The sequence below is a fragment of the Gossypium hirsutum genome, chromosome D08 (assembly GCF_007990345.1).
Source record: "Gossypium hirsutum isolate 1008001.06 chromosome D08, Gossypium_hirsutum_v2.1, whole genome shotgun sequence".
NCBI classification, from domain to species: Eukaryota; Viridiplantae; Streptophyta; class Magnoliopsida; order Malvales; family Malvaceae; genus Gossypium; species Gossypium hirsutum.
In genome coordinates, this window is record NC_053444.1 from 43,683,677 (window position 1) to 43,701,051 (window position 17,375).

The following is a 17,375-nucleotide window of genomic DNA, read 5'->3' on the forward strand; positions in this document are numbered from 1 at the left end:
GTGTAACTTTCTAACTTAGGTCACACGGCCAAGCCACACGCCCGTGTGCCAAGCCGTGTAACTCTCGAAATGGCCTCACACGCCCTTGTGCCAGGCCGTGTGCTAGGCTGTGTAACTACCTAACTTTCAACCCTTCGAAACCTACAGACGACACACGGCCGTGTTGCATAGCCATGTGTTAGACACATGCCTATATCTTTAGCCATGTGGATGAGAAATAGGCTGATTTCAAGCCATTCCCTTCACCCTAAACAAGCACATGCCCACAAGCCACTTGCACATATCACCAAGCCTTTAAAACATACCGAAAACATCCATAATATGATCACTTCAATAAATCATTTATCATACAACCAATATGCCTAAAAGGCGCCTCAGTCACAAAAATCAAATATACTTAAACATATGCATAATTTATCCATTCATCAACCATATATTTCTAATCCATTTCCATACCAAACCTACCACAATGACCACATGCCAAAATCACTTTCAAGCACACTAAATTGGTCATTCAAAACATAACTTTACTTGACCATTTCAACACCAACAATTAAAGTATTAAAATGCCAAAAGTTCATCAATCACCAAACCACATTTACAAGCCAAACATAATGACAATCTCATCAAGCACAATTTACGTATACATGTCATTATAAACATGACTCAAAACACCAAAATCTACCGAAATAGTTGCTGGATAGTGTGATAGGTCTCCGACGAGCTTCTGATTATCTATAAAATATGGGAAAGGAGACTATGTAAGCATATATTTCTTAGTAAGTTCGTATAACATAAAACACAACTTACCATTTCCTTTCATAACATTAAAATTTATCATGATATAATCCAACCTTTAGCTTAGCCCAAGCCTAAGCACAACCACCAACATGTTAGCATACTTGCACATAATTCATACGAATTTAACATGGATAACCATTATACTTTAGCTTGATTCAATTGGATTTATCATTCATCATAACATAACATGTTTTCCATGTAGCTCACCATTTCAATGTATTTCATACATATGTAAATTGAAAAATATATAGGATCTTTCCTATATAATTCATCACCTTTTTTATTTAAATTTGTTGTTTAAACCATGTAATTGTTTAATAAATTAATGAAATATGCAAAAATATGAAATTATGACATAGAAATTATTAAAATGTGATTTTATACTTTATTATATAGTTTTCATGCATAAAATGGCTTATTTTATATTAATTTGAGCATATTATATTTTTAAGCTATAAAGTGGGTCACGCATGATTAAATTAAATAATAAAATATAAAGTTATATTTAGTAATTCTTTTTTAATATTTTATTAATAAATTGGATTTTAATTAATTAAGTAAATTGATTAATTAAAGTGGTTAAATTATATTATTTGCTCCTCTAAACTATCTACTATTTTTCGACAGGTCTGAGAGTTTTCTTCTAATTGCAAAACCATCCAAATTGGGGACCAAGTCAACCCAATTTTTCACTGCACATGGATGTCATAAACCAGTTTTTGGTTTAATTATACAAAGTACTTGAAGAGGTAAAGAAATCAGAGACTTTCCCGAAGATTTCCTGATGACTGAGTATTAGTCTTGAGTTGTTGGGGCACTCAAATTGACAAAAAATCAAGGAAACCTTAGCCACCTTTCCTCAATTCATGGCCGGTCACTCTTGAAGGAAGTTTCAAAGGATGGACACTCCTATTTTTAGCAAACTAGCTCCCTTGCCTCCTATATAAATAAGAACTCATTTCTCACTTTTTCAATCATCCCTCATCCCATCATCTCTCACTGAATCATCATTCTCTCAACTCTTTTAGCTATCTTTCCCCTTTTTGATCCTTGCATAAGGATTTTAGCAATTAAGCCTCTTAAAGAACCCTTAGTCGGCCACCTTGGAGAGCCATCAGCAAAGGAGCAAAGCAAAGAAACTAAGGAGCCTCGCCAGTTAGAGTCTTAGGTGACAGCCACTCTGAATTGGGTTTTGTAACACCCCAAACCCGGCTTAAGAGTTATGGTTGAATCTGGCAGCACCACATTGAGGTGTTTAGCGTAAAATTAGACTCGTTGGTAAAAGTTTTTTTCTAGGCTTAAAAACCGCGTAATTATTATTTAACAAATCATCTACCCAAAAAGTTTGCCTTGTTGTCTGCTTTTGATATAAAAGGTTGATCTAAAAACGTGAAAGCATTTGAAAACTCTAATACTTAAAGTTCGTGTATTTGAAAACAGTATTTATTTTGAAAACTCGTTTTAACCTAACTAGCAGTATAAAATATGTAAGCAAAAGCCCAATTAAAACTTGCACAAACTTAAAGGCCTTATTATAAAAACCAAACCCAAATATATAAACTAAGTTAAAATAAAAGAAAATGTAACAACAGTAGTAGTGTGGCCACCTTAGAGTCCCTCGCAGCACCGAATCGTCTATGGCTGAGGATTACCTGCACAGTTAAAAGGAGAGGGTGAGTTTAAAAAAACTTAGTGTGTAATCCTCTACCAAACAGTCAATGTACAACATGCAATAACAGTCTGGGCCTTAGCCCAATAGAGTAACAGTACAGTGTGGGCCTTAGCCCAATACAGTAACAGTGTGGGCCTTAGCCCAATACAAAAACAGTGTAATGCAATAATGCAACCCATCCCAATCCAACCAACACACCACTCCGTACCACCAACACACCATGTGGGGATAAAATTGACCCACCCAGCCAACACACCAATATCGCAGCAAAGCTGCTAGTAATAGCATCACAGCAGAGCTGTCAGTATTAGTATCGCAGCAAAGCTACTAGTAACAGTATATGTGGCAAAGCCGGCAGTAGGTCCACAGTCGTCTTGGGCGACCCGTGCGACCTTAACAGTATAGTACACTTCCTCCAAATATAACAACCCAACCCCATGCAACATGTCGTGACATAATATCATACGTGTATGCAAAATGTCATGCCCAATCATAGTCATACATATCATAGAGCAAATCAATCATACATAACATAAGGCCATAACAGTCATTTTATCTCCTAGGGGTATAACAGTCATATTACCCTATAGGGGTATTTCGGTCATTTTATCTTATAGGGGTATTTCAATCATTTTACCCTATGAGGGTATTTCGGTCATTTTACCTTATGGGGTATTTCGATCATTTTACCTTATTGGGGTATTTCGGTCATTTTACCTTGTGGAGGTATTTCGGTCATTTTACCCTGTGAGGTATTTCGGTCATTTTACCATATGGGGGTATTCCGATCATTTTACCCTGTGGGGGTAATTCAGTCATTTTACCCTGTATGGGTAATTCGATTATTTTACCTTATAGGGGCAATTCGATCATTTTACCCTGTGGGGGTAATTAAATCATTTTACCCTGTGGGGGTAATTCAATCATTTTACCCTGTGGGGGTAATTCGATCATTTTACCCTGTGGGGGTAATTCGATCATTTTACCTTGTGGGGGTAATTCGATTATTTTACCTTATGGGGGTATTTCGGTCATTTTACCCTGTGGGGGTATTTCGGTCATTCTATCCTATTTTGGGGTCTCGGTGCAGATATCGACCTCTCGAAAGGTCCGTAGTCGCCTCGTGCGACTCAAGTACCCTAAATGGTCATAACAGTGTAAATGGGCGCAATACCCATTACTCGGCCCAAGTGGGCCACACGAGCAACCCACATTTTGCCACGGTTATGAGATCTACACAACCCAGTCTAGAATTTGCCACAAAACGTGGATTTCATCTGTGTTGGGCCCACGAGCCCATTGAGCCCACACAGCCCATGTCGACCCAACGTGGCCCATTACGACCTAAGCCCATGGAAATGCTCATGGAGGCCTCTACAGTTTATTGCCCATGATTCGTAGGTTTGGCTTTCCACACGAGCGATCACACACTACTGTGGTCTCAACGTTGTATTTTGGCATTTCGGCTTTTACTGTTCTACAGTTATAGTGGGGTGTTTACACACCTGATGCGATTTGTAGATTCCCTTCGTTCTGAACACTCTTATGCGAAAAATCAATGATCACCGCTCCCTTGGTTCCCAGGCAATGTGCCAATCAACCTCGACCACCACCAGTTAGGAATGGAAGCAATGCAGGTTGGACAGAGCGACGAAAACCTTGAAAATCTCGTTGATCTCCCATCGAGAACAAGGAACAAATGAGATGATGATATAAATATCTCTCCACAACAACAACCTTCCCAAATCCAAATATTCTCTCCTCCAATCTCGCTATGACCAGTTCAAACTCCATTTAGCAGTATTTCAATCCAACTCTACCACCCACACGAATTAGGCAGCAAAATAAATACTCCCTTTTTGATACGCCACCACTCGAACCTTAGACCCCATGTACACTCCACACACCCCTTACCACTAGACTAAGAACTCCTTTGTATCATATTTTAACCACAATAATGTAAGTACCTACTATCTAGATCCAAGGATTTTATTCACTTAAAATAAAAATTTTGAATAAGGAAAAGCTTGAACCCCTGACTTCTCAAACACTTCCAAACACTCTTGAATCACTTAACCACTAAAGCAGACATTCATTTATGTCACTTCTTTGCACAACTAAATATTTATGTGTAGTCTCCTAACAGTTCCCTTGTTCAAAACCTATTTCTTCTAGGCCCAAAATTCGGGGTGTTACAGGTTTAATCTTTCTTTTCTTTAATTTAATATAAAGATGTTTCCTATGTGTTCTTTGTTATTGTTTACATCAATGATAGCTTAATTTTATTTAAGCTAGGATGATTATTTTGATTAAATAATATATATTTGATTCATGCTTATAATGTTTGTACCTCAATCGATCGTGTTTTCAATTAAAATCATGTCTGTATTTCGTTCATACGTGATTGAAATACACCTAAACTAGCTGAGCGATCCTAACCAGACGACGGCTAATGAACGCATAATTGAAATCTGCATGCTCAATTTAGATCCTAACCCAATTAAATTGTAGGTTTCATAACAACTATAACCAAGCTCTATTATCTACATAGTTTTTAGATTTGTGTGATTAAATTGTTTCAAACCTAACACGTCCTTGTTACCTCACACAAATGCTAAGAACCCTTTAGTAAATAAGGATAAGTAAAATGCATATTTACTAAGTAAAGGATTCCGAAAGGACCTAATGTGGTTTCCAAACTCATGAAAGATTGAGTTGCCATGGAATGTTTTTCCGAATATTATTGAGGATCTTGATAATAAATTTAGTTAACTTAAAGTAATTATCCTAGTTTATTAATTTTATAATTGTTGCAAATTGTGATTAATTTTACTAAAATCTATTTCATTCATATAGTTTGCATACTTAGGATAATTTGCATTAGGGATCATTGCATTTAGTTTAATATATTTTAATCACGACTTCTCCACTATCTTTTGTTTTCTTATTTACCAAATTGTTAATATAATTTTACAAATTAAGTGACTTGGCACAAATACAATCCCTATGGAGACGATAACTCGATACTTACTTATTACTTGATAACGACTGTGTACACTTGCACAAACTCGAGCGTTACAGCATACATAGCTTGGTTCATATTGAACACTTACCATTTCCTTTCAATTTGATGCCTGTTGAACCGTTTAGAATATCATTGGATACACGAGATAGCTCACACGAAGTGTGCTAAACATACAATCATAGCATTTCCTTTCTTTTACATCATTGCTCACATGAGCTGTGAAATGGGTTTGCTCACACGAGTTGTGGGTCAAAACGTAAGCTATACAATGCTGCTCACACGAGCTATGGAGTATCTGCAACACATGCCGAACCTCAGCCACTAGTAGGACATTTAAGACCAGCACCCAAAATATAGAAACCTTAATGACATGTCATTTGTATCCTACGAATTCCTAAGGTTCAAACGGGGCTCGATAGTCGTCAAAACATTGTTGGATTTGCTTTAATTATTTCCATAACAGTCCACAATTTACATATAGCTCAAAAGATAGCATTAAAACATCACATAATTACACAAACTTACCTCGAAGATAAAGGCGTAGAAACAGAGTCGACTAATCTAAAGTTTAATCTTTACCCCGATCTAAAGCCGTACGAGGTCTATTTTGATCTAAATAAATAAATTCAATCTATTTAATATTCACTCTATTCATTTCAATCCAATTTCATATTTTTACAAAATAATGCTTCTGCCCTTATTGTTTCAATTTCTTTACAATTTAATCCTTAAGCTTGTAAACTGAAATTCATGCAATTTCATCCCTACCCAAGGTAGACGAATTCAATATAGGTCCATAGCAACTCATACAATTCTTAATTTCACAATTTTAACCATGTATTTTTCACATTTTATAAATAAATCCCTATTTAACATTTTCAACAAAATTCACTTTACAAAAGTTGTTTATCTATCAACAAAGATGCATTTTCTTCCATCAAACATCAAAAATCATAGGAACACATTCATGGAAAAACCCTAACCTTTTAAAGTTTTTGGAAATCAGTCTCTCGGCTAGCTAGATTAAGCTACAGTGACCCTAAAAACATAAAAATCATTAAAAACGGGATGAACTTGTACTTACATGCAAGGAATTTGTGTAGCCGACTGTTTAAGCTCTTTCAATGGAGTTTTCCACCCTTATTTTCGGTACAAAAGATGAACAAACAAGGTGATTCTTTTGTTTTCTATATTTTACTATCTTTTATTTATTAAATTACAATTTTAACCTTTGTTTTTAACTTAAAATTCTCCTCTTTAATGTCCATCTTTGTCCACTCAATATAACAATGTTCTAATTACCACATAAATCCCTTAACTATTAAATTCCATAGTCATTTGGTACCTTTAACTTATAAAACTATAATTTTTTATCTTTTATGATTTAGTCCTCTTCACCAAATTAAACATGCAAACGATAAATTTTCTTAACGAATTTTTTATATGACACTACTATCATACCGTAGACTTTAAAATAATACTAAAATAGATATTTTCATGTTGGATTTATGATCCCAAAACCACTATTCTGATTTAACTGGAAGCAAGTTGTTATATTGTCGATATTAAGCTACCTTAAGGCTTAACAAACATTCATCAATACCATAACAATCATTTTAAAAATACAACCATTGGATAAAACAACAAAGTGAACCAGATTAATCCACAAACATTAGTCAAAATTTAAACATCATCTAGAGCAATCTCCAGCCATATGAAGTTAGCTTATGGTTGGACTACACAAATCCAAGTTTGTTTATATAATCAACATCCCAAATAACAGTTTAGAACCAAAGAATGGAAACCAAATGCAGAGAAAGAAATCTGGGTTTGAAACACGAATTTCCTATTCGGCGCCTTGTTGTTTGGCTTAACTAATGCTCCTAGTAGCTCAATTTGCCCTCATTCCTATAATCAGATCTCTGTCGAAGCTTAGAAATTTGCATTCAATAGTACCTTCAGCTCTTATTAATGACAGACCTCAAGTATGGCCGCCAATTGTTTTTTCTCTTTTTTTTATTTTTTGTCCTCCTTTTCTTGCCCTTTCCTTTGTCTTTTATACTTGGGTCCTCCTCTAGGGTAGAAGCCGTCATCCAATGATTACTTTTCCCTGATTTTGAGGTGGATGTTTTCCATTACACGTGCATGTTAGGGGAACCAGCTGCTGAGTGCTCTCATTGCTGACTAGGTGGTTATCATTTTGTTCACCAGCATTGCCATGGCAACTTCTCATAATGCCTCGGCAAGCCTCTATCCTTTGCAATCCTTATTCCTTAAACCTGCCATTCAGCCACATGAATATCTTCGTACAAGCAATTGAAAGTACAGATGCAATAACTAACCGCCATCTCAAGCTCCTAAATGCAGTGCTCAATTGACAAAAAATTATCATGCAATTACCTAAAATGAAGCTAATTTTACTTAAGTACAAGCAATTAAGTAAGTTTAAAAGCATGAGTTATAACTCTTTTCAAGAGTTATCACACATCTTATACAATGACTCTCCCTCTAATTGCCAAAAGTTGGTGATTTCTATCCGCAACTTCATTGTTTTGCTCAATACGAAATATTTGGCAAGGAATTGGTTACCTAGCTCGTCCCACGTCATGATTCAAACACCCATCAGTCGACCCGATCGCCGATTCTGAGTTACAGAATGCTATAGTCATTTCCAAAGAAAATACCATCAAAAACACTATAAGTTAATTAATTAAACATTCAAATATTCTATACATGTAGTCATTATATGCTAAACAAACTTTCTCGGGAATCAATCAAACTTACGATTGCTCAATTGCTAAATCAAACATGAAATAGAACCAAATTGTAAAATTTCTAAAGTTTTAGAATAGGTATCGATACCCTTGTTAGGTACTGATACCATTTTGAGCTTCGATGTCTTAGAAAAATCAATTTAAAACTAAATGTATCGATACCAGGCTTAAAGTAACGCTACTTTCTTCAAGGTATTGATACTTTACCTCTATAGCGATACCAATTTAAGGTTCAATGTTTGAAAATTTTGATGAAAAATAATAAAGATCGATATCATTATTCAAGGTATCGATACCTTAGAACAAATATGTCAAAAATCTTCCATTTTGGTACTTATTTCATACCCAAACCAATCCAATATCAAATGAAACTTAAAAACACTCTAAAAACCTACATAACACGATCCAAAACCATATCTTAAACATACATTTAAACAATTAGACATTTAATCATGTCATTTCTACCAATGAAACCACAAACTATTCAAGCTTGCTTATCCATTCAATTCCATCACTTAACCATACCATTTGACTTCTAAATTTGACACTCAAGTACTATATATATAGTTTAAAATATTGCAAACATACACACACTAGTATATAACCATTAACAATCCAAAATCAAGCATTATTTAAGGTTCAAATCCAACTAACATTCAAGGTAAACATATATATAATAACACCTAGGTACATGCTACATAATCGAGCTTTAAACGAGCAAAAGACTACCGAGTGATAGCAGGATAGTGTGAGCTTCAAGATGATTCGATTGATACATTCTACAAACTGACAACATACAAGGAAAAGAGAGGTGACTGGTAAGCATTTTCAATGCTTAGTAAGCCCATATTAAAATTACCTTAACTTACATTGATATTACAACAATTTAAGCAATTGAAACACAATGGTACATAACATGACATTTCCTTCGCATCCTTATATATTCATGTATAATTCCATACAACAACCAATAGGTTAGTATATTAAGATAACAAAGTCATAGTAATCAATTCATATATGTGTATAACCATGTCATTATATATCATGCCATTCAAACTTGCTCATTTTGCAAACATGTCTACTGAATTCATATTCATTCTTTTCAACTTTTCATTTCCATTTAATTACCTTTTTCACCAAAGAACTATAGAAAATTGAACTCAAATACACAGGATAGATTTTCTCTCACAAGCTGACATATTTAGGATACTAACACTAGCTTCATACCAAGGTTGCTCACACGAGCTACTTCGATGCTACTAACACTATCTTCGGAGAATCCACAACATATGTTGGATTTCAAGCCATCATATTAATCCTTGATCAAACACCCTTTTTTATTCTTTTCGATTGAACTGTTTCCTTTTTTCGTTTAGACCCTAATGGCATGTCATTTGTATCCTAATTGTTTACTAAGTTCATACGTGCACTGTTACCTTTTCCATATCATTTCAATCTTTGAACATCATCATATACATATCATTCAATCATGTAACAAATCACATCTATTCAATACATTGCATCTATTCATAATAATCATAATTTTTATACTTTATGATTTAGTCCTTTAGATGCCAACATTATCAAATTACCATTTTTGTAAAACGGGGTCGACTTGGATTTTAAAAAAAAGAATACGGGAGTCGCCACCAATCTTTTTTTAATGAGATGTGATCGGGTCACCTCGAAAAGTAGTTGTTTTTAATAAACGATTTGATTTTATTAAAACAACAATTTTGGTCCACGAAATTCAGAAAAACGGGTTCGGGAGTCGGTTACGTGCGAGGAAGGATTAGCACCCTCGTAACGCCTAAAATTGGTACCTAGTTGATTAATTAATGTCTTAGCGCCGAAGATTGAAAACTTTAAAGAGATTTAAAATACGATCCTTTATTGAAATGTTGAATTTTTTTAAAAAAAAGGGCATATTTCACGTTAATCGAGAAAGAGAATTATATCCAGTAAGTTAAGACATAATGTCTCGAATTCCCGATGCGCGAATGAATGCCAAAATTTACTTATTTAAAATATTTAGCTATCTCGAGTTTAAAAGGGATCATGCCCAGTAAGTTAGGACACAATCTTTTCTTAATTCCCGAGATCATTTAAAACTTGGGTTTGAAAATATTCGTGTATTTAGATTTATTGTGAAAATCAAAACCCAGTAAGTTAGGGTACGACCTTCTCGAATCTAAACATGAGATTTTACTTATTCGAAAATCATAATTTGTGCCTTGAATAAAATCGCAAAATAGTAAAAATAAAACACGATGTTAATACTCGTAACAAAACAATATTGAAGTCGATAATGTAAGCATAAATAATACGAGCAATAGCAACGAAAATAAGATAAATAAATGGGACAAATTAATAGCATACAAAATAAATATATAAACAAATAAAGTTAAAGCATTCTTTTAAAATAATAACAAAAATGTAAATAAGTAAAGAAAATGAATAAAATATGAAAATATAAAATTATAAAAGGATGTATATATTTGTATATATATATGCATATAAAAATTATAAAATAATATATATGTATGTATACATATATTTGTGAAAATAAAAACATAAATATAGATATATGTAGATATGTATATAAGTTATAAAATATAAAAATATATAAGTATGTATTTATTTATATGTAAATTATTAAAATATGTACGTGTATAAATATATATTATAGAAATGTATATATATATAACAAAGTTTGAGATTAAAAAGATAAAAATGAATAAATAATAATAGTAATAATAATAATCAATAATAATAATACAAGATTAATGGTATAATATAATAGTAGTAATAATCAATTTAATAATAAAGTAGATGAAATAACTAAACACTACACCAAAACAGGCTTTTAGCGGCACTTTTAGTGGCATTTGGACAAAAAACGCCAACAAAAAGTGAGCATTAGTGGCATTTTTTTAAAAACGCCGCTAGAAAAGGAGCATTAGCGGCACTTTTAAGAAAAACGCCGCAAAAAACCAAAGCCCAACGGCGTCGTTTTCTTACCTTTCGGATCTTTAGCGGTGCTTTCAAAAAAGCGCCGCTAATGCTCAAGGCTTTAGCGGCATTTTTGAACAAACACCACTAATGCTTGGGACTTTAACGGCGTTTTTGGGGAAGCGCCGCTAATGTTGGGGGCTTTAGCGGCGTTTTTTGAAACGTGTCGCTAATGCTGTGGGCTTTAGCGGCGTGTTTTGAAAAGCGCCGCTAATGATGTGGGCTTTAGCGGCATTTTTGGTAAAGCGCCGCTAATGTTGTGGCCTTTAGCGGCATTTTTGGAGAAGCGCCGCTAATGTTGTGGCCTTTAGCGGCGTTTTTGGAGAAGCGCCGCTAATGCTTTGGCCTTTAGCGTCGTTTTTGGAAAAGCGCCGCTAATGCTGGGGTCTTTAGTGGCGCTTTTTTAAAAGCGCCGCTAAAAACATTTGATCTTAATTAGTTTATTTATATTAATTAGATAAAATCCAATTTATTTCTAATTGAAAATTTAAAATCTTCAAAAAAAATAGTAACATGTAGAAATAATTTGAAATAAAATAAATGGAAAAATTAAAATACTATTATTTAAAATAATTTTAAAGTTTTTTGGGTACATGATTACTAATTATTTTTTAATTTATATATTAAATAATTTCTTATATAATCGTAAAAGAGATAGTATTAATTTTAAAATATTGAATTAATTATCACTATAGTTTAGGGCTTTTGGTTTAGGGTATATGATTATTAATTTAAGATTTAAGGCCGGTTTAGGAGTTATTATTTTAAGGTTAATGTTTAGGGGTTAGGGGTTAGGGATCAGACGTTAAGTTTTAAGAGTTAGGGATTTAGGGTTTAGGGATTCAGGGGTCAAGTTAGGGTTTTGGGTTTAGATTAATTAGTTTTTTAATTTATATTTTAAATATGTTATTATATAATTGTAAAAGAGATAAGAATAAATTTGTTTAGGGTTTTTGGTTTAGGGTATATGATAAATTTAAGATTTAAGACCGGTTTAGGAGTTACTATTTTAAAGTTTATGGGGTATGGATTTAAGGATTATGGTTTAAGGGTTGGGATTTAAATGTTTGGGGTTTGGGGTTTGACGTTAGGGGTTAAGAATATGATTTAAGTTTTAGGGATTCAGGGGTTGAGTTAGGGTTTTAGGTTTAGATTAGTTAGTTTTTTAATTTATATTTTAAATATTTTCTTATATAATTATAAAAGAGATAGTAATAAATTTGTTTAGGGTTTTTGGTTTAGGGTATATGATTAATTTAATATTTAAGGCCAATTTAGGAGTTACTATTTTAAGGTTTATGGAGTATGAATTTAAGGATTAGAGATTAGAGATTATGGTTTAAGGGTTGGGATTTAAGGTTTAAGGGTTAGGGGTTAGACGTTAGGGGTTAAGAATATGATCTAGGGTTTAAGGATTTAGGGTCAAGTTAGGGTTTTAGGTTTAGATTAATTAGTTTTTTTTAATTTATATGTATTGAATGGTTAATTTAGGATTTAAGGTTAATTAAGGGTTTAGTACTTGAGATTTATTAAATGATAAAATTTTATACAATTACTTAATGCTTTTATATTAAAAAAAATTAATCTAAACCATTTGATATATTTAAATATTAGTTTAAATAGAATTAATAAATAAGTTAAAAAAGTAATAGATTGATATATGAATATTTAGGTATAATTATTTATTTTGGATATATAGGACCACATTATAAGAAATAAAAAACATTAGCGGCGTTTGGGTAAAAACGCCGCAACTATTTTCAAAACGGCGTCGTATCCATTTAGAAATTTAATTTAATTTGTGGCGTTTTTTGGGAAAACGCCGTAAATATGTATTATAATTTATCAAAACGGCCCCGTTTCACTAGAGGAGTGTAATCTATTAGTGGTGTTTATGCTAAAAACGCCGCAATGATGTATTAATGTTTTTCAAAACGTCACCGTTTCACTTCAAGACTTTAAATTTTAGTGGCATTTTTGCGGAAAATGCCACGACTATGGATTAAAGTTTCTTAAAACGGTGCTGTTTCAGAATTTAATTTTGGCAATTATGGAAGCAATAGCGGCGTTTTTTTCATAAAGCGCTGCAAATCTGTATAATTTCTCTAAAACGGCGCCATTTCTTTACACATTGTTAAACATCAGTTTAAGTCTATCGATTTAGTATCTGAGAAAGAAGGAAAAGAAAAAAACACAGAGTAAGGTAGAGCAGAGAATCGAAAGGAAAAGAAAAAAATACAAAGAAAAAAAATCAGAGGAGAACTCAAAAATCAAAAGAAACAAAGCAAGAGTTGAATCGATCTACACTCTGTTATCAAAGCTGCAGAATTTTTGTTTTAAAGGTAACCCTTTTTCCCTCAATAATCGATCTACATTTAGGGTTTTCTTTCAGTCAAATTTGGGATTTTTTTTATCGATGGTTAATCTTCTTTTCTTTCTTTTTGCTTAAATGTTTTAAGGTCGATAATTTTGTAGAAAAAGTTATGCATGTTAGGGTTTGTACTCCATTTGTGGGGATTCTAGTTCACGGTTTATTAGTTTAATTCACGATTTAACTTCTAAAGTATACCTGTTTTCTTATTTTGGTATCTAATATTTTTTTGTCAAAATTTGTTATTAAAGTATACTCAAATTTCCAATTTGGTTTCCCTTATTTTTATTCGTTTGAATGTCTTTGACCATTCCTCTAGCTAATCTGTAGCAGAAAATATCATAATTTCATGTTTATTTGTTACTATTTCTTAGCATATGTTGCAAAAAGTTAATATTGTTAGTGGCTTTTTTAAGTGCAGGACACAAAAGGGAAAATCTAGCTAAATTGAATCTCAAAATAATAATAAAGTTATTATTATGTTTATTCAAACCCAAATTTCTATGTATTCAACTCAACAAGTATTAGAATGCTGCTACAGATTAAACTATTTTTTCATGAATTCTACAGAATATGTAAAATAAAATAGTGATGCAATATGAATGTAAAATAAAATAGTGATGCAATAAAGAATCCTGTTTGTATTATATATATGAGAATTGTTATTAGAATTTAATTGCACGAGCTGAACCTTTTCCGGTTGCCTTCCCCGACATAAACTGCAATATGGCCTTTAGGAACATTTGATTAGCAGTTACGTTCTGAATTATGCTTTGGTTCTGAATTATGGATCTACTTTTGATATTGTTTTCCTATGCTTGCTTTATGTACTTTTGGATAAGAAAGCTGGGTCTTTGGCCGCGTTGTTGTGCTTAGCTTGTTGGGTTGGATAACTCAAATTTATCAATCATATCATAACTTATATATAAACTTACATAATACATAACTTACATAATAACTTACATAACTTATATAGAAACTTATATATAAACTTGCATAACTTACATAATAACTTACATAATATATAGCCTACATAAATTGCATAACTCACATAATACACAACTTACGTAACTTAAATAACTTACATAATATATAACTTACATTAATATTATACATAACTTACATAACTTAATTAATTAATATTATACATAACTTACAACTTACATAACTTAATACATTATACACAACTTGCTAAACTATTATTTTGTCCTTTTATACGGTTTTAATCTGTTATGTTATGCATTTGTCGTTGCCTATATGAAATTGCTGTGTTTAATTGAGAAACTTCTGGCGGCATACTTGTATTTATTCTCCTGGTAGTATTTGCCTGACTGTGCCTTTAGCTTTGTAAATCTGAACTTCCTTTGACATTGTTTAATTACTTCATGGTTTGGTTTGAATATATATTTTGCAGCAGCAAGTGTAGGTTCACGTAATGCTGTTATGTGGTGACTGATTGAGAATTAGATAATCGATGGAACACTATTAGATGTTAGAATGGTATCTTATTCTTTTCTGGCCTAGTCAAAATATGTTTAATGTTTACTATATTATTATTTTAATATTATATTATATTTAATAATACTTTTATTATTTAATACATTAGCAATAGTTTTTCATTATCAAAATATAACTTTCTTTTGAAATATTAAAAATAAAAATCTATGAACAATAGTTAAATATAGAGTCAAAAAGCTTAAAATTGGCATATAAGATTTAGTTTTTATTTATTTTTACTATTAAAAAATTATTATATTTATGAATTATGAACCTTTTGATTTTACTTACTGTTAAATTCTAAATTACAAGATAATTCATAGTTAACAACTCAAAAGATAAGTAATGCGCATCCAATATTATTATAGCATTTTTATTTTTTGATATTATATATTCTAGCTTATCCAAAATATAAAAATAATGTTTACTATAATATATTTATTTATTTATCTTATTATTTTTTTAAGACCTATACTCGTGTTTTCATTTTGTCATGGCAACTTGTTTTTCATGTTCATGCAAGCAGTACCATAATGCTCTTTGTACTTCTCTGGTTTAATAAGCTAGTACAAGAAATTTATTGAATGGAGAGCCTTAGCTAATTTAGGCTTTTTAATTTCAGAAACTTTTTACATGCCAAACATACACGGATAAAGAAGGTATCAGGCAGCAGCAGTTGTTGGCATTTATCTCAAGACATCACAAGCACTACATTTTACCGAGTAAGAGTAGTTGATAGAGGCCTTCTTTTTTTCCTGGAAACTAATTAGTTGGTTGAAGTTTTGTATGTTTTCTCATTTCCATTTCCTTTTTGTCCTGTTTCTTTGCCTCTCTTCTATTGCAATTTTTTCTAAGCCAGATTTTGTTAGCAAGAAGGTACATTTTAGTCCCCAGTTACAGACAGATCCTAGGCAAAAATATCTCCATGCTAAATCTTGTCTTCAGCCTTCAGGTATAGTGTTTCTTAGCGAGTAGGAACTCTTCTATGTTAGTTGTTTTCTGCATTGTTGTGATATAATTTCTTAAAGGAAGAAGGTAAACATCATGGTACTGATTAAATGTTTTTCAAGTATAGATACTCCTGCATCAAATACTCTTTCTTGGCACTTATCCTCAGAAACCAAATCTACTTTGAAAGGGACTTCACAAACTTTAGCAAGGTTGGTTTGGCTTAAAAATTCTATGTTGAATGGATATTTTCCTTTGAGTGTAACTCTTCTAATGTTCAGCTGAGAGAAAGAAGTTATTAACATTGCTTTTACAAATCACTTCTGGACTGTTGTGTGATCACATGTTTTGATGATTGATGTTAATATATATATATGGTTTTGCTCTATGAAAATCCTTTTGATTTCACATGTTGCCATGCTAAACTAGTAGCACTCTTATCTTAATTTTGCAGTCACTACTCAGAGGTAGGTTCTTGCATGAAAGACCTGTTGAAGAGGAGAGACCACCTTCAGTAGCAGTGAGTGAATTAAATCAATTAAGTCACTACTCAGAAGTAAAATATCCATTAGCTTGTTACTTTATCAGAATGTGTTATATTTCCTCAACAATGTCTAATTTCAGTTTATAGAAGCAATAAACTCATGTAGTAAACAGTGGATGTAGTAAACCCATTTCAGTCTATAAATTTTCAAGTTTATTGTGCATTTTTTTTTTTTTGCAATCAATTAGTTGCACTATTTGAACTAGTAATTTTGCTATTTAAATATTAACATGATTTTTCAATATTTGACTAAAAAAATTAATTTATTATATGATTAAATATTATCTTTTTGACTAAAAGTATATATTTAATACTAATTAATTTTTTATGTTAATAATGTTTTGTTTTAATATTTAATATTTTTAATTTTTTTAAAAGTTAGTGGCGTTATTCTATAAACGCCGCCAAAGAACGGTACTTTTAGCGGCGTTTGTAATCAAAGCGTCGCTAAAGGTCTTGAGCTATAGCGGTGTTTGTGAAAAAAGTGCCGCTAAAAGCCATGATCTATAGCAGCGTTTGTGGGAAAAACGTCGCTAAAGGTCTTGAGCTATAGCGGCGTTTGTGGGAAAAGCGACGCTAAAGGTCTTGATCTATAGCGGTGTTTGTGGGAAAAGCGCCGCTAAAGGTCCTGACCTATAGCGGCGTTTATTTCAAAAAAAATGCCGCTAAAGTTAGCGATGCTGTCATTAGTGGCGTTTTTGGCGGCGCTTTATTTTTAGCGGCACTATAAG

The 17,375-nt window shown here is 32.4% G+C and overlaps 1 protein-coding gene across 2 annotated transcripts; it reads left to right on the plus strand.

Annotated features, from left to right (window-relative positions):
- Positions 1-13,435: 13,435 nt before the first annotated feature.
- LOC107918166 (protein ABIL1) lies at positions 13,436-16,807 on the plus strand. 2 transcript variants are annotated; one of them, XR_001689958.2, is made up of 5 exons: positions 13,436-13,626; positions 15,775-15,874; positions 16,012-16,104; positions 16,228-16,312; positions 16,555-16,807. XR_001689958.2 is itself a non-coding variant. In XM_041099263.1 (5 exons), exons 1-5 carry the CDS (start codon positions 15,153-15,155, stop codon positions 16,616-16,618), a joined length of 345 nt encoding a protein of 114 aa, XP_040955197.1. In that variant the 5' UTR covers positions 15,051-15,152; the 3' UTR covers positions 16,619-16,807. The 2 variants fall into 2 exon arrangements, 1 of the variants encoding a protein (XP_040955197.1); XM_041099263.1 differs by lacking the exon at positions 13,436-13,626 and adding an exon at positions 15,051-15,155.
- Positions 16,808-17,375: the final 568 nt, after the last annotated feature.